General features: G+C 32.5%; 1 protein-coding gene across 8 annotated transcripts in view; it reads left to right on the top strand.

The window, feature by feature from the left end:
- Nucleotides 1-15234, top strand: part of Tomosyn (syntaxin-binding protein tomosyn) — a 35978-nt gene extending 20744 nt beyond the window's left edge. For 2 of the 8 annotated variants that reach the window (XM_072899058.1, XM_072899057.1), the window contains 10 exons: nucleotides 1867-1912; nucleotides 6504-6620; nucleotides 6991-7110; nucleotides 7261-7386; nucleotides 7821-8027; nucleotides 8166-8274; nucleotides 10543-10626; nucleotides 10986-11081; nucleotides 11223-11347; nucleotides 11452-15234. In XM_072899058.1, the coding sequence (XP_072755159.1) occupies nucleotides 1867-1912; nucleotides 6504-6620; nucleotides 6991-7110; nucleotides 7261-7386; nucleotides 7821-8027; nucleotides 8166-8274; nucleotides 10543-10626; nucleotides 10986-11081; nucleotides 11223-11347; nucleotides 11452-11705 (1284 nt within the window). In that variant the 3' untranslated portion in view covers nucleotides 11706-15234. Of the gene's footprint in view, nucleotides 1-1866; nucleotides 1913-3716; nucleotides 4252-6496; nucleotides 6621-6990; nucleotides 7111-7260; nucleotides 7387-7820; nucleotides 8028-8165; nucleotides 8275-10542; nucleotides 10627-10985; nucleotides 11082-11222; nucleotides 11348-11451 lie in introns of all 8 variants that reach the window. The other 6 variants (XM_072899051.1, XM_072899056.1, XM_072899055.1 and 3 more) reach the window with 5 other exon arrangements.
- The last annotated feature ends 3483 nt before the right edge of the window (nucleotides 15235-18717 follow it).

The following is an 18717-nucleotide window of genomic DNA, read 5'->3' as shown; positions in this document are numbered from 1 at the left end:
TATTAAACTTTCCCTATAATAGAATAAATATATTTTCTCTCCACATTTCAATTAAAAATTTCTTACTATTAATTTGTATATTACTATGGAAAAAAATAAAATATTTCAATTTGATCGTTAATTTTGTGAAAAATACAATTTTCATTTTCTTACCCAATATTGGCTTTCATTATAACATATGTCATCATCAAAGGTTTATGTGAAACAGTTAATATTTAAGAATCAGTATTTAATTAACAATAATCAATATTTAAATAATAATAATAGCTTCTAACACACATGTACTCTTGCAAGAAAATCGTGGTGGTAACTCTTAATAGCTCTACACATTACTAACAAGATATGTCTTATACGAACAGACGAGTATTAAATAATTAATACTAATAGTTTTCAAATTTTTTGACACATAATAGATCACATAAATCTAAATATTCGCATATACATAATTTGGAATAAAATAGCTCGCAAGTTCCTAGTTATTCATTATAAGTCTTTTCTTATTGCATGTCGAATATAAATGCATATTGATGAAATAGCAGTGCTATTATAATGCAATCTAAATATTGTTGATAGATACTTATATATTATTAAAAAGAAAATAAACGGTAGCAATTTATTTCGTGTTTATTATGCTTTTAAAGAGCATGTGTTACGTATTTTAATACGTGCAATGAAAATTACTTGTATAAAGTTATTATACATTTTCATATATATCTTTTAAATTATATTTATTTAATTTCTAACACATAATTTCTTTCCGTTTTCAATTAATTAAAGATGATAGTAATAAATAACTTGGCTCTTATAACAAGATTTTTGCAACAATTTGATAATAGAAGCTTGAATAGATACTATCGTTTTTAAAATTCAAATTAATTGATTGGCGTATATTTTTCTTGTAAAATAAATATTTATAGTTATGTGGAATAAGAGAGACTGTGCTGTGAAATTTGGTCACGCAAGAGAGAGATGTAGAGTCTAATATAATGGTCAGTCAATAATTTCATCGATTATTATGATTAGGCTCGTCCGAAGTGTGTCGACGTTTCTTCGGTTATGAAGAAAAGGCCTTATAATTAATAGAAGAGTGCAGACAATATTCCTGCTAGAGGATACAACGCAATGTACGTCGAAAATGATAATTCTTTAAAATGCATTCCTGATTTTGATCAGAAAATGCCTTGTGCGTAAGTTAGAAATTTAAATGATAAAATGAGTAATTTGATGTAATACTGCAAGTTCTTACTGTGTGAAAACAATACTAAAAGTATAATAAGATTATCGAGACAGGTTGCGAGATGTAAATTACGCTGTAAAGTACACAAATAAAAATTTGTCGGATGTAAATATCTCTGTTAGGATATATGTTAATTTACATCTGCAAATATAATGTTTGTAATACTATTTTCAGAAAAATACATTTTAAAGAATGTCAACGCTTCACTAAACTGCATCGATTGTCTTTTCATAAAGCATATCGTGCTGAATCGTCTTTAGTATGCAATTCATTCGTATTGATGAGTTCGATAGGTCAATAGGTCGGGAGTCACCGTACATAATTAAGATTTTTCTAGTTATTTCCACCCCTAGGTTACCAATATACCTGGAATGCGTAGTAAATATTTGAAAAGTGCATCGTCTCCCGTTTGGTCTTGGTATCCATTTGTGTCAACTTCCAAATCTTATGGCTACATTTATTCCTTGTAAACATTGTTCTTATGCTCGCAAAATGTGGGAAATACCCCTCCTCTCGCGGGAATATCAACAGGAAATAACACGACCCTGTTTGTACCGGCGCCAAGTCCTCTATCTACATTTTACACTGTACAATACGAATTTGAAGATTCTACTTTAACACTTTTTCAGGTTCAAATCAATTTTGCGGTCTTCCCCGACAGCAAGCTCGATTCAGGTAAAAACAAGGTTTTTCATATTTTGACAGTTGTCTTATCACCGAGAGAAAAGTACACACCTTGACATCAAGATCTCAGTCAAGATGTATGATATTACACGTTACAAATTATTAGGCAGTGTTTTTATCATCCTATCTATGTAGCTTGATCACAATAATCCAAAAATCGGATTCTATTCGTAGACTATTAACATATTTCTCGAATACGATTGACATCGACTTCCACTTATCTTCAAATCTACATGTAGAATTATGATTTTTCTCTTCTTACGTTCCTTACTAACGAATATATTATTCACAGACACCTTTCTCTCGGTACAACATTGCTTTCAAAGCTTTTGGAAATTTTTTCGATGGTTTGCACGCAAATAGCAATAGTAATAATAATAACAACACTGATGATCGTGGCATCATCAATGACAACAAGACATTTTCTTTTATTGATTAGATTAAGGCGTGAAATTATATAAACGCTGCTGACAGGACACTTTATAAGTCTAACTCTTTCAAATTTCTATCTCGACATTGACTGACTACTATAGAGGACTCTGCATAATATTCTGATATTCCACATAGCGAGCAACAAGATGTGCATACACGAGCAGGCGTTTATCATTTTTTCTCTCAACGAGATCTTCCCCCCAGTGCAGACAACAACAATGATAACAAATATTATTTCACATACAAATTTCTTCGAAAAATCGTCTTTTCAATAGTCGAGGCAAAGTTCCCTGTCGAATGAATCAAAGTGTTTTCGATCTGTCTTTAGGGATCTTTATCTGTCGAGGGACGTTAGTCATTTCGTACCGACGCGACAAAACACATAGTCATGAATCATGAGATGGCAAAGAAAAAGCTTAATCTCCTGATTTTCCGTCTAATGAAAATAGACGTTAGTTTTACACAAACATCTATTCTGACGCAAACTTTCATTATGCTATTTCGATTGATTCTGACGAATTGTTTTTTTAAGTAGGATCGATCCTCTCAAGAAGATTTGTTATTGTTATCGAAACAATGTGAGAAGAATGCCTCCAATATGTTATCGTGAATTCCAACTACAAGAGCGTTTTAATGAAAAAACAAATAAAGTTTCTTTATTAAAATGCTTTCCCATACATGTATCATTTAATAAAGAATAATAGTTGTTTGTGAATATTATAAGACAATTCTCTAAAAAAAAAAAAAAATAATAATTATTGACCATTTCTTATCTCACCAGCTATTCAGTTTCATTATTACATTTAACGGAGTCTTCGATTTTAGGGTGGGCAATCATATATATATAACTTTACGTAAGAAAAATTTATAAATATGTTTAGATAATTAAAATGTATTTATGACTTTAATATTTTTGAATACTGTTATGTTATAACACACACACATACGCGCACACACACACACACACACACACACATACGACTCTGCTATTTCGTTTAATATTTTGTTTGATGTTTTTCATATTTTTATTACGTTTATATGATGAGTATTTTAGTATTTCTATTTTGTATATATATTTCCGTTCTTAATTAATCAATATCATAATAAGAAAAAAAAAAAAGTTTTCTTTAGAAAACGCGAATAAACGATAAAATAGTTTACTCGACAAAAATGAAAATAAAATTAATTTGAATGGAAATTAATTTATCATACATTTCCGTTTTCTCATTTTTTGATAAAAGCTTAATAGTCCGCGCTCATTTCCATATAAAAAGTCCAATCCGCACACATTTTTTGCTTTACAAACGAAAGCAACGACCAAGTCGTACACTTCCTCCACATTTGACTTGTCACTGATTTGTAGATGAACGGGATGTGCGTATTGCCGGTGACAGGAAGAAGTACAGTGGGTGTTGGTGGTGAGAGGGGTGACAATGGTGATAATAGTGATGGTTGTAGCACCGGCAGCGGCAGCGGCGGCGGTGGGGGTGGCAGCAACGGCGCCTACAATAGTGACGGTGGTGCAAGTTCTAATGCTGGTGCTTGCATAATTCGCTCGGGTACTCGTAATGCCGCCGCCGGCGCGATTAGCGGTACCGACGAGGAAATTAATATGCAAGTGTCTCGCAAGGGTGTCACGTTAGATCAACGTCACCCGCGCGCCCAGGGTATAAGGAAGCTCCAGAAGTGTCTGAGCACCACTACCAGCCACTTCGAGGTGGATTCCGCCTCGGGCGCTGCCGCCGCTTTTCCGACAGTCTCGCTATTCTACGCTCAGCGTAGCACGGAGATGAGAAGTTGCTCCTCAGCCGTCCCTCAAGCGTCTTTGAACTACCAGAATATCCTCACCAACACCAGACAGTATAGCAGCTTTGGTAGTATTGTGTCGACAGCTAATTGTAATTTTAATTATTTATGTATGTGGACTACGTAGACCACCGATATATTACTCTCTTTCTCTCTGTGACACCGAATGGAAAAGCTATTCTTCTCTGATCGCTTAATTTTATAGTTTGATTTTCTATGAATAGAACGAGTCTTCTCGGATCAAATCTTTTAAGCGTGGAAAGTGCCGGATCTTTCGCGTAACGTTGCTATACCCATCTTAAATCGTATATGTATATAATATCAAACAATTACAAAATCAATTTTCTGATATATATATATATATATATATATATATATCAGAAAATTGATTTTGTAATTGTTTGATATTATATACATATCTAGTTTTTTTCCAATGTAATATTAATATTTTTCTTCGCATTTACTTTATAAAATCAATTTTTTTCTAGAGTAATTTTAAAACTGACCTTGAACAGCAATTTTTCTTTTTTTATAATTTTTAAAATCGTAAGCAACGTTGTTCTCGAGATCCTTGCAGCACGGCATACGTTTTTCTATTGTCTAGAATCAATAGATACTGTCTGGTCTTTACTGATCTGATTGTGAAAGTGACTTCGATAGTGACTTCTCTCTCACATTACGATGCATCTCTTTCTTTCTAACTTGTACATGCTCTTTAGTGGATCTTTTCTAAATAAACACAAAAATGGCACATCCGTCTGGACTGCGTGATCTCTAGTTGTCACACTGCACCTCGAAAAGAGATACTCTTTCCTACTCTTTTCGTTTTCGCCTATGTGGCAAACTTTTAATTTCTGCTTCTTTTATAGATGTGATCTATAACGTTGCATCTCAAATAACTACCCAGCTCGATGCACAATCTAAGACGCACTCTCTGTGAATATACCGATATAATAAGACGGACTTTACAAGCTAAATGTGCAAAAATGTTGGAGGAACCAAATATTATGATGTGTCAACATCTTATAGACTTGAACAAAAAATACACATCTTTTATATCTTTAAAGTTCATCGTTTTCTCTCCGCATATGTAAAATTATTTGTTTGTTGTATATTAACGCTATCTTTTATCGTGTTGTTTGTATGAAAATTGTAACAATAACAATTTTTGCGCAACTCCGTTAAAATAAAGTAATTTGTTTGTGCCACAATAGCGTCACGTATTAACTTTTATCAATTTATTAAAAGTGTCATATGTGAAAAATCTGAAAACTTTTTCTTATAAATAGACTCGATTTATTTCGTATCTCTATATCTCAAATATTTTATTTCAAACGCGTACATTATTTAAAAAAAAAAAAATGTATAGGATAGAATAAATTTACGAAATATTCCAATTTCAATTTTATACTATATGACATTAAATAATATACTGTGCTGACAGAATTATGTTTAGAAAATGACATATTGTTTAACGTACATTCGATTGTGTATTCCAAGTGTTACTTTTGCAAAATCTGCTTATGGTTGAAAATATATATACATATATACATAAAGCATCTTACAAATTTTATCTTTAAATTATACCAAGCTTACACAAAATGCATTGGTTTGGCCTAACTTGTGTTTGTATTACGGAGAATCGCACGATCGATTTTTATGTTGTGATGATATTTTCGTCACCACATAAAACCCGAAGATCTCGCCCAAATACTTTACGCGTGCATGCAAGAGTAATTCTTCGTCGTGCCGCTCGTCTATTTAGCTTACTTACATGAGATTTTAATGAGTCTGCAAACGAATATTCTCTCTATACTCTAATATAATTCTACGCTAACTGAATACGATAGTACACATGCGTGTGTGCGTACGTACGTACGTGTGAACCTGTGTGCGTCTCTGTATGTATGTGTTTGTGTAATTTACAATTGACTTGATATATTCACTGATTTGATCTAGACCTGATGAGTCTAAAGTCTGCGAAGGATAATCAATATGTGAAATGCAGTCGAAAGACACTAATCGTGATAGTTGTTGTTGTTGCTGTCGCTGTTATTATTATTATTATTGTCATCGTCATCATCGTCATCGTCGTCATAATGAACATTTCTCATCGTCACGATCATTATTATTACTGTCCTCTTGAAGCTGCGCTCTGTCTCTCTAATAAGTGTTCTAATTCCGCTAGTTACACTTACGATATACACTACGTAAAGATGATGTAAACATGTCGAAAATAATTTCAATAGTTATTGTGCATGCTTTTTAGTAGCTCAAAAAAAAATGGAATATTTTTATTCTATAAATAATCGATAATTTTCTTTTGGGATCGCTGGTCGGGTAGACAAATTCGACGGTTCCTTTCAACGATCAAGGAGCTCGAGTATGTCGTCCCTCGAAAATATTACCACAGAAACCATAAGCTGCCTTACATTTGCGGATTCTTATACGAAAAAAACCGGTACGTAAATCAGTTTAATAATTTTTATATAATAAAAATTTAATTTTTAAAATTCGAGGAATTACTTTTTATTTTATATTTATTTTATGTCTATGTTTTTTGCATATACTATGTATATTGTATGTATATTACGATTCTTTATCAATGCCAATAGTTTGACGAATCGAATTATTGTATTATTCATTCTCGTTCCGTCGACGAGACATTGTCTAAACTGATTTACAAATACTAAAGGATTAATTACATTAAATTTTTTTCTTTTTTTTTTTTACATTGCTAGTAAATTATTTGTATAATTTAATACGAAATAAATTATTTTCAATAATTTAACGCAGAGAAAATTTGCAGTAATTTAATTGTTTTTTTAAAGATACAAATGGCATGCCAACTTTATGGATTGGCACGTCTCTGGGATCTGTAACGACTGTTGTATTCAATACACCTGCCCATGGCGAACGTCATGCTCATCCAGTGGTTGTGTCTACTTGTAGTAAGCAAAACTTTTTTATTATATTCTCGTTTTAGAAAATATATATAATATCATTATATCATCTCTCTTAAAAAAATTATAGTACAATCTTATTGCTTAAAATTGCCCGAGATGTAACATGAATTTTAATATGGACTTGCTTATGCGCAGATGGATCTACTTTCAAACTCAAGGGTTGTATCCTGTCCATGTCATTCTTAGATTGCAATGGCGCTCTGATTCCATATTTATTCGAGTCTTGGAAAGACGAAAACACGGATGGCAAGGAACGCAATAGTACGCTTTACTTTCTTTAATAATCAAATATATTCGTGAGGACAAAAATTAATGTAGAAATGTAGCTTGTAGAAACGTATTTATATTTTTTTGTCGCTTTTAGTTTAAAGTAGTTGTATAAAAATTGTAACAATAACAATTTTTACCCAATTTCATTAAAAAGTGATTTGTTTGTACCACAATAACGTCACGTGCTAACTTTTACCAATTTATTAAAAGTGTCATATGTGAAAAATATATGAAAACGTTGCAATATATCAATGTATCATTTTCTAAACATAGTTAAGTTTATTTTCAAAAAGTCCTATGTGCAATATATAATTATTATATATAATAATATATTAATGTGTGTGTGACATATGTATATTACATAAAGGACTCTTCTTGTAGTAGTATGTAATATATGTCATTAACAAAATGAATTTCTGTTAAAGAGAGTCAAGGTAAATGTACAAATAGCCGAATGTCACCGTCGGCGAATACGCAAGTCAGCGGGGATAATTTTGAAGACAGACAATTTGTTGTGCTTGCATCGGAAAAGCAAGCGAGAGTTGTGGCGTTACCCTCCCAAAACTGTGTATATAGACAACAGCTGGCGGATACTCATATCGTAATTAAAGCAGAGGTTACACCACTGAAAGGTAATAATTTATATTTCTTTACGTAACGCGTATATAGAAATATAATTATTATTTAGATTTATTATTATGTTTGCCACATGCGATTATTTAAAAATACCCAGTCGCGGGGAGCCTGATTTTCGAAACATTTCTGTCTAGATAATGTCTCTCTGGTATGTTATGTTTCCAACGGTCACATCACGACGTACAGTCTGCCTAGCCTTAGACCGCTGATAGACGTTGATTTTCTACCTCTTATAGACTTGAGGTAAGAACAGTAACTATCTCTCTTTCTGACTTTTTTTACTTTAGCTCTATTAAGGCAATATAGTGATAATATTTGCACATGATGCGTTGCACTATACGCTATTGTAATATCGCAAAAGTTTCTACATTTTTTTAGTCTTATAATGTACTATATTAAATAGTACATATAAACATAAAGAGTATTGAAAGTATTTTACGTATACTATACAATTTAGAATTGTAAATGATTATATATATATTAAAATATATAGCATACGTTTTTCACATTTCTATTTATGATTTAATTATAAATTAACGGAGCTATGCGCCAATAATATTAAAGTTCGTAATAATTTGTCGTATTTTTTTCAAATACAATAATTTAAAATATAATATTTGAAGCAACATACAACAATTCTTTTTTCAAAAGATATTAATTAAATTTGTAGGAAATTATTTTTATTATAATCTTAAGTTAAAAATACTATAATATTGCAAAAGAATATATGAAAAAATTGTGAGTTGATAAAGATATTAGAAGAAATTATTTTTTTATATGTATCTTTCTCTAATTGCCAATAAATTTTTAAAATTAAATAAAATTCTATTTACAGTGCTAATGTTTTACAGAGAAATTACAATTGATAGATTAAGATTAAAAGATGGATATATCATATTAAATGATAATATTTTTAAACATGATATGCGTAACAATTTTTTATTAGAAAACACAAAATAGGAGATAGCTTTTAAAAGGTAAAAAAGAAAAAGAAATCAGAGACTTTTTGGAAAGTCACAAATTATGTATTATTTATAAGCAAAAGCTTTGCTGCAAAAAATTTTAAAATTTATATTTTTAAAGCATCTGTAAAATTTTTCTGCTCTATTTATATAGCGGTAATTTATTTTTTAGATTTTTTATTAATGTTTCGACGCATGAAATTGGTAAATCATAAAAATCTTGCTTATTCTCTTATCGTCGCTTAAATTTTATATTTATTCGCAGTAGAATAAACAACGCAAATTTGAAATTCATCGAGTAGATTTAGGTAAAGTACCGAAACCAGATATATACCGTGCGACTGACGTACGGAAAGATATTATAATCAGGTACTTATTCTCGCTTCAAGAATATTTTACAATTTATTATATTTACGATATTTTAGAATTACTTTCTACAAAATTCTATACTAATTACGTGTGTAAAATTTTTTTCTAGAAGTGTGCAGTTATTAAAATGTATCAAGTTTTCTATTTACAATTATTGTCGTTGTATTGTATAAAATTTCATTGATTTATAAAATAATTTTTTGTAAGAAAAATTATTTAAAAAAAAATAAGTTTAATTCTATACAACCGAATATTTCTAGAAATAAATAATGTGGCACACTTTTGGAAAATCTTTTTATGTATCAAATAAAAATTATATATATATATGTAGACGAATGTCTAGGAGCTATATAAATTTCTAAAAATTTACGTACTTTTTTTTTTTACCGATGTATATGTGTGTTAATAACTTATATTTATGAAATATCATCTAAAATCAATAAAGAGTAACAATAAATGTTACTTATATTAAGAAATATTGCTTTTATACATATATATGATTGTCTATTAAAAATGAATTAATAGCAATTAACAATACCGTTAGCATGTGACTTTTCTCTGCAATAAATGCACTCGTTAACCCTTAACACAATTTAAGCATGCTTCATTTGTAGTATTTTCTACGAGCACTTCTACTGCACTTCTTTATCTTGAAGCATATATGCTACATTTGCAGAGAATGATGCAGTGTTGTGAAACGAATGAAGCGAATGAAAATGCAAATTTGCTAAGTAGTATTTACGCTACATTTTAACATGAAAATATTTTCCGTTTCAATTTAATTACGTTCTTTTGTACAATATTTCACCTCGCGATATGAAATTGGATTTTTTATGACAATTCTTCATCTGTGCAAGTTCTAATCTATTCATTTGAAAATATTTTTATTCCATCATATATATATTTACTATTTCTATTCAGCAAAATCTAGCACTACACTACGAACTTTTGGACAACATTTATCATTTTCTCGTCTTTTTCACTTACAAATTTTTCTATACATATACAGAAAACAAAATATATCGTGCGAACATATTAACTTTTGAAAATAATTGGGTTAGCTGTGTTTTAAGGGTTAATGCTAATTATAATAACGTAAAAAAAATAACTTAATAAATCTTATATTAATCCGTGTATGGTCGAGCGCTCACTTTCCTCCTGTCTCTATAATCTCTAACAGTTTTCAGACTACAAAACACGGCATTGTAGACCCCATGTTGAGCATATGGGGTCATCAACTCTTTGTTAATGGCGATACCGATCAGTAAGTCATCTATGAAGTACAGCTCACCATATGTAAAACCTTTACACAACACACAATGTGCCTTGCGTGCAACATATCATCTTTTTTCGATTCCACAATTTTGCCATCAGCTTCACATGTTATAAGTATATTACATGTTATATTAGTTCCACATAGGAAAGCGTTTCTCACGCGATTTAAACTTTCAATAACTATCTACGAACTGGTTTTTATTACCTACCAGAGCTTTATGCTATGTATATAAAACCGCACACTCGACACTCCTTTACAGTTGTACCCTGATATTGCCATTTTTTATATAATCTATACGTTATGAAATAACGCATTGCAGTAAAGCTGGTTTGTGCATTTTTTTGCAGGATCGCAAAGACGCTTTGCTTCAGCAATCGAGGCCACGGTTTATATCTTTCTTCACCTATGGAAATTCAAAAGTTCTCTGTTTCGAGTGAATTCTGGTATTATTTTACACATATATTATATTTTACTATAATATAACTATTTTTCAGTCTCATATATATATTATATTAATATTGATATACATTGAACAATTGAATATTTGATTTAATAATTAATAATTATATTTTTTATTTTTTTAGCGCTGAATTAACGGAGATGATGGGTGATTTGTTTATTGGTCATGATATGCCAGAACCGCCTAAAGAAGGTTTCTTTAAAGGTTTATTCGGTGGAGGTTCGAGAAGCCTCGACCGAGAGGAGTTGTGTAAGTGGATATTTCGTAAATTTTGTTTAAATAAAAAAAAAAAAAAAAAAAAAAAAAAAAAGAGGAATAAAATCCAAAATTAATGTCTGTACCGACAATTGCAGTCGGCGAATCTAGCGGTCGAGCGTCACGCACAGTGGCGAAACACATTCCAGGACCAAACGAGGCTCTCCGAGAGCGAGTCTCTAGCGCAACAGGAGAAGTAAATATGGCACATCAAATGGTTGTAGAACGTGGCGAGAAGCTATCGCAGCTCGAGGAAAGGACCGCGCGCATGATGTCGGAGGCTGAGAACTTTTCGACGAGCGCTCACGGATTGATGCTCAAGTACAAAGACAAGAAATGGTACCAACTATGAGGACGTAATTTGGCCCGAGCCCGGTGAAATGTCACACGTTTCTTTAATTATGATTTAGCGTTCACGTTTCTCATCTATGAGTTTTATCGTATTAAAAAAAAAACTAAAAGTTAGACGCGTATTACGATCCTCACACACGCACACACAAGAAACATCTACACGAAGAGAGGGATATTATATGTACATCTCATATGCGATCACCTGTGCGACGCATACGGAACACACGCACATTCTGTAACGAGAAAAAGATAAGCGCGAAAAATTATATTTCAAAGTGAATAATTATAGCGGTGATTTCTCAAATGTGTAATTATAGATCTCTACGTACGGGTGAATAAAAGAGGGACGTCGGCGAGATAAAAGTTTTGTCGTGATGAATTTGCGCGGATGTACGATACACGTACACGTATATAATTATACTTATATAAAATATAAAGTACTTATTAAAAGAGATGATTGAGAGTATATACAAGTCAATATAAGCAATTATGTAATAATTCGCCTTTTAACCGATGGCACTCGTTAATTCATTCGGACGTCCTGTGAACGTTGTTTAATGGCGCCTTGCCTTGTTTGCTTTTCAGCAAAGAATTGCCAATAAGTATTTATGAATGTCACATTGTTGCAAAGTTTAAGCACTTTTGAATATATAGAATCGAATGAATGCTAAGAATCGCATTAGTTTTAAATTGTCTAAAAATAATATATACATATATTATACATGAGTTCTTAGATTAATATTATATATATGTGTTATATATGAGAGAGGATGAATGGATATATATATATATAAAATTGCAATGAGATATATATATATATATGCAATTGACTACTCATACATTATATTAACAATGCAATTAAAATTTGCAGTGTAGTAAACATATTGTAGAAAAGAATTGTTATTGATTAATAATTCTTATTCCGCGATGTAAATTTTATAATTGTGTAAATTGTAAGCTAACTTATATCTAAGTATTTATCGGTACGTGATATTGTAGAGTATTTCGTAAATATACGTTAAGGAATAAAATAAAAGTGACCAATGCGATTCTTAAAAGTTCATCAAGTGTAAAAGAGAGAGAGAGAGAGAGAGAGAGAGATTTGTTAGGCTCGATATAGAAACGATTTTATGCATACTTTTAAGAAAGTTACGAACGTAGGCAAGACGGCACAGTGACATCATTCCGAATGTATTGACAATAAATTTAGTTAATTTCTCGGTGAGAAAAAAAGTATTGGATAAAAGTTGAATGCAATGAAATATATTTTATCCAGAATGGCGAGTTGTCCAGGTTGCAATAACTGCTGCACTCGCCACACTGATAAGAATGTATTAGTTGTTATCGATTGTAGTATCGCTAGACGTGCTATGTATATAAAAAGAGAGATAGATACCGTAGAACAGATTCTGCGTTATAAAGCTGTTTATATAAACAATGTATTATGAGTTACGCTATTTCAATGCCGATGATAAATTCAAATGAATTTGCATTACATTAAAATGAAATCTACTACTGTAATTTTAACACTATATATATAGTTTAGATTAATTAAAGACAATATAAAATATACATATATATATTTGATTGTATGTATTTGTATTATAATACGTAATGTAATATATACTATATACATATATAATATATATTACATTATAATATATAATATATACACATACGCGATAAGTTCATTTGAATTTATCGAGGCTCTGAATCGTCGTATTGCTTCCATAGCAATAATTGTATAGTCGATGTTAATGGTACTAATCACTCGTATACTTAATATGCCCGCAAAAGTTTAATTAGAATGCATTTTCCGAATTAATTCGAGCTCATGATATAATTTTCCTTGGACAATATAATACACGTATAGAATCCGTTGTCCCATTACACTCTTTATCACGGGATGTCTTCACTATCGATTACTAGTACAAAAGAGCGCGAGCTCGTTCGTCGAGATGTACGAACTGTAGTTGAAATCCATATTAATGCTGAATTTGTAATACGTTTGTGAGAGTGCGCAGATTATATATGATTCTGAATTACGATCCTGTTTTAGCTAAACTGTTAACTCTGACAGACGTTTCACTATCCTATGTCTAGAATTATTAATTCTCGGATACCCGACACACTCAGTATGTAAGCAGTTCAATGGTAGATAAGATACATTCAAAATAAAATATAAAGTATTCTAAGAGAAGCGGAAATTTGTTAATGCCCGAATTACGAATGTCGATACACAAAAATTAGGAGAGAAACATGTTCTTTCAGTAAAAATAAATCGTCTACTGCTATAATAATAAAGTAGGTAGTTTAGTGTGAGTTATAGTTACGGAATAAGATAGAAATTATATATATTATTATTTAAATGTTGCATAATATATTCGAAAAATTTGTTGCACAAAAAAGATTATATATTTATTGAGACAATTTCTCATTATTTATCAAAGAATTTAGTCATGTTTGAAAACAATTTTCGCTGATAATATATCATTTACTTTATATAGATCATAATAACATGTAAAGAAAAAAAAAACCTCGAGAATAATATGGCTAAATCGAAAATATTCGACTATATAATTAATCTATTTGCCTACTGCTTATATTTTTTTTATGTGCTACACGGTCTTGAAACTCAGAAAAATACTATCTATATAAAGTAAATTTTTAACTCTTTCTAGCCCATATTTATTCCTATTATATCAAGTTTCCCGCTGAGATAAAAAAGAAATTTATCTTTTATTATTTCTTATTAGCTGATTAAATAATATCTCGTATAAGTAATAGTGTACAACAAAATTATAGAATTATAGAATGTACAGTTATATCTAAATTATCAGATAAATATATAGCTCACTTACACACATACATATATATATATACACACACACACACACACACACACACACACACATACACACAGATATTAATTAATTTCAAACAAAATCTACGACGCTAAAGATTATCGTTGGGCTGGACAGAGATAATCGGAATGTGTATACATTTTAAAGTCCTTTTAGATGTTCACAAATAGAAATGTAACAGATATCTCTTTTACTACATATTTAATTAGTTTTTGTACACTAATGTATAATTTTTTTAGTCACTAATTAGATGAAAATGACAAGGCACGTATAAAAACGAGAGACATTTTTTTCATACAACTATTCTTCAGAGCTGATACTTTGTCAACAAACGAACCATGTTCCTTTTAAAGAGTTATAATATTATCTATATTCTTTAAAAAGACTTCGATATAATTACGTATGATTTTCAAATTATGTAAGTATATTATGTGTAATGCGCTATTAAATTCAATATTATAAACGAAAGAAGTATATATTTTTAAGTGCGACGAAATACCTAATACTCTCGATTTATACTACTATTAATGATCTAGTTGAATTTTTATTTTTCAACAGATACGATATTAGATATCATCTTATAATTGTAAGAGTACTGCCTCGGCTACAGACTGTATCTTGGCTCCAATTTAATAAATGAGTTTGAAGTCGAAAAATATCATTAAAGTATTTTTTTCTTATACTTTCAAACCAAACAGAGTATAATCGTTTTTTATTTGAAAGACATGGTCATTGGACCTATTTTTTTCAAAATAAATATTGTTTATTTTGTCTCACATGTATTTATACAACATACATGTATACTCTATTTTTGTTTGCAATAAACTTTAACTTTTTAATATACATGTAGAGTCAATTTCTTTATCGTTTAATCTAATTTTATAGAGAGCTATTTAACTTTAAGTTAAAATTTCAATAAAATAAGTAATTTTTTAATCAGCAATGTCTCGTGTTTTCTCAACAAAATTTTACAAAATTTACTATCTTAATAATCAAGATAATTAACATAGGAAATGAACAGAAGAGAAGATTACAACAGAAAGAGAGCTTTTTCAATAAATTTTCGTAGAGAAAAAATAACGCGTAGGTCAAAGCTCTCAAAAACCTCGCCCTTTTTACTCGCTCTTTAACCGGAAGGAACGGTGACTGCTATCGACACCCCAGTTCGTAATTAAATTAATTTCTGCATCTCTTCCTTCGCCGGTATAGGCATCGGCGTGGAATAATGCAATGGCGCAACCCGTTGCGACGTGGCCCGACGCGACGAAGGTGCTCGACCGCACTTTCCTTCTCTTCCCCTCTTTCTTTCTCTGTCTCTCGCGCACACTTCTCATTTCCAATTTAAAAATAATGAGAATTTACTGCGAATAGGTGTGGCTGTCGCGCACAGATACCCATTGACTATACCAGCGTCTCGGCCGCGCGCGAAGTGGAATGAATTGAAAAAAATTCAATTTAGCTTCGGGTATACCGCATATAGCCGCCGACCAGCCGCGATGCGACGCGATCCGACGTGACGCGACGTGCGCCTTCTTTTCTCGCCATAAAGGGAACAATGGATTGAAATTTATTTATTTTTCCCGGCTATTTATTCACCGCATTTCTAAAAAACAAAAAAAAAAAAACAAAAAAAAGATATTCCGACAATCATTTTATTTCTCTTACGAAAAATGATGGCTGACGCGAAAAAAAAATATTGGAATGTTTCTTTTGTAGGAAGATTACGGAAAATATGACTAGGAATAATTGCTTGCCCTTCCTCGTTCATTATATCCATTAATCGACGTCTTCAAGATCGAGGGCCGTTTTCGCGCGATTCGAATAAGAATACATGTCGGCGGATACGCGTATATGTTGTCGGCAACGTAGTAGTAAATAGGAAACGAATAAAGATCCGAGAAAGAGCGAAAAGAGCCCCGGCAGTCTGTCTCGAGCGCGCGCAATAAAATGTAAATTCGCGGCAATTCGCGCTTCGTCCCCCCATCCCTTCCGATATCGGGAACCCTGACGCCTTTCTCTCTCTCTCTCTCTCTCTCTCTCTCTCTCTCTCTCTCTCTCTCTCTCTCTCTCTCTCTCTCTCTCTCTCTCTCTCTTTCTTTCTCTTCGCTCGTCTCCCAGAGATCTCCGTGTAACGGTAAGTAAGTGGCGAGTGCTACGTTCGGAGCCCGCGGGCTCCGCCGTCATTTGCATGAGTAACGGTGGAGAGCGCCCGGAACGGCATGGAGCGGAGACTAAGGGTGTAGCGAGACGAGTAATTTATAGTCAATAATTCTTGGCGAGGCAATTTTCGCATCGAGCGCGAACGTTTCCTTGGAACGACGACGACGACGACGACGACGACGACGACGATGAGGACGACGATGGTAGTGGCGACGGGGTCGGGAAGGCGAAACGGCGGGAAATGAGGCGGAATGTTAAATAGCCCGTCGTCTTTCACAGGTAGCCCTACAACTGCACGCTGGGAATCATTCGCAGAAAAAAAAAAAAAAAAAAAAAAAAGGATTCTAAATTTCACGCCGCATATGTGATCTTAGAATTTATTTCTTCTATCCGACTTGAAGTCTTAACTTATAGTTTTCATTTTTGAATGCTCTAATAGAAATTTCTTTTTTATTTTACTTAATATTTGTTTTTCATAAAAGACACAATTCTCATTCTCTACTCATTGCCTACTCACTTTACCTTTTTGTTTTTTTTATTTTTTTTTTTTTTTTTTTTATTTATCGTACGACACACCACTTATGTGCAGAAAGTTTAGCTTGATGTTGAGGGAAGCGAAGATTACCCGGATAACATAAACCGATACCGACGACATAAAGGTGCACGAGCGATATTAGATATCAAACCGCCCGCTCTAACCTCCCGCCTTCGGGTATCCCGCCGAGAGCTATCAGACTGATAGAATATGTTCGTCGTCGTCGTCGTCGTCGTCGTCGTCGTCGTCGTCGTCGTCGTCGTCGCGACGCTGCAGCCCCACCTCCCGAATTCTATATCGGCCTGTATATGTGATCGCCATACACACATCGCTTTATTTAGAGTGGCTTTTATCGCTCGCGCGAAAGGTTAACTTATATCTTGAAAATACAGCTTACCTTTATTCCGCCGCGACCCGCTTCGTACGTCAAACTATGTATTTTGCTATTCTTTATTAACATAATACAGCCACCATTTTTACAAGGACACGATAATAGTTTTTCATTAATTGTCGACTACGATTACTATGATTCAAGATACGTACATATACACGATGACATTTATCGCGATCCGGCTCTCGTTACTTTACACATAATTCCCCAATACTTATTACACTTACGACGCGCTCGAGACGAACAAATTAACGAGAAGAAACGTTTATCGTTTCGCCAGACACTTGCGATGTCTATTATTACACGGTTAACCGAAAATTGAAATTCATGCCGACAACTTTGCAACAATAAAGTTTAAAAGTAGACAACTTCTCGGTTGGTATTCCTCGCGGCGCTAGACGAGCAAAGTCATAGATTTATAAAAATTATAGATTGCAAAACATAGTAGAAAAGATGCATAGAACGCGATATAAAAGAGATGGTGCTTATTAAGATACTTAAAATACAATAATATAGTTCTTCAACTATAAACTTACGTACACAGATTTCGCTCATTGGCAACAAGAAGGCGGGGGCGGGATTAGTACCGATTACGCAATTGGTGGGATTATATATCATTAGAACGCGACGACCTCTCTTTTTCTGCACTAGGTTTCGAACTAACTAAACATAAAAGAAGTTGAGGGCGCACTTAGCGCGTACAAGTCGCGAAGGGTACCAACCGACAATTTGTTATGTACCCCGAGAATTTATCGTCACTAAGTTGTCACCACAAATTTCAAATTTTCGCTAAACCGCAATACATCTAACGAACGTTGCAAGTGTCGGTCGAGACGACGAACGTTTCGTCGCGATTCGCGTAGGTTTATCCCTTTGGACTTTATCGTGAGTGCAATAAGTATTCAAGAACGACGCGCAAAGTGATGGACAACTGTCAGATCGCGTTAATTGGCCCGCGTGATCGTAATAGGCCATATTGCTCTGATATGTACGCGGAAGTATCTGGAACAAAGGAATAATAATGGTGACGCTACAGAGAGATCGTAATTTCTTTCAGTTGCAG

This window comes from Anoplolepis gracilipes, chromosome 9, assembly GCF_047496725.1.
Source record: "Anoplolepis gracilipes chromosome 9, ASM4749672v1, whole genome shotgun sequence".
In the NCBI taxonomy this organism is placed as follows: Eukaryota; Metazoa; Arthropoda; class Insecta; order Hymenoptera; family Formicidae; genus Anoplolepis; species Anoplolepis gracilipes.
Note: the sequence above shows the minus strand (reverse complement) of the source record. Positions and strands in the feature narration are given on the sequence as shown.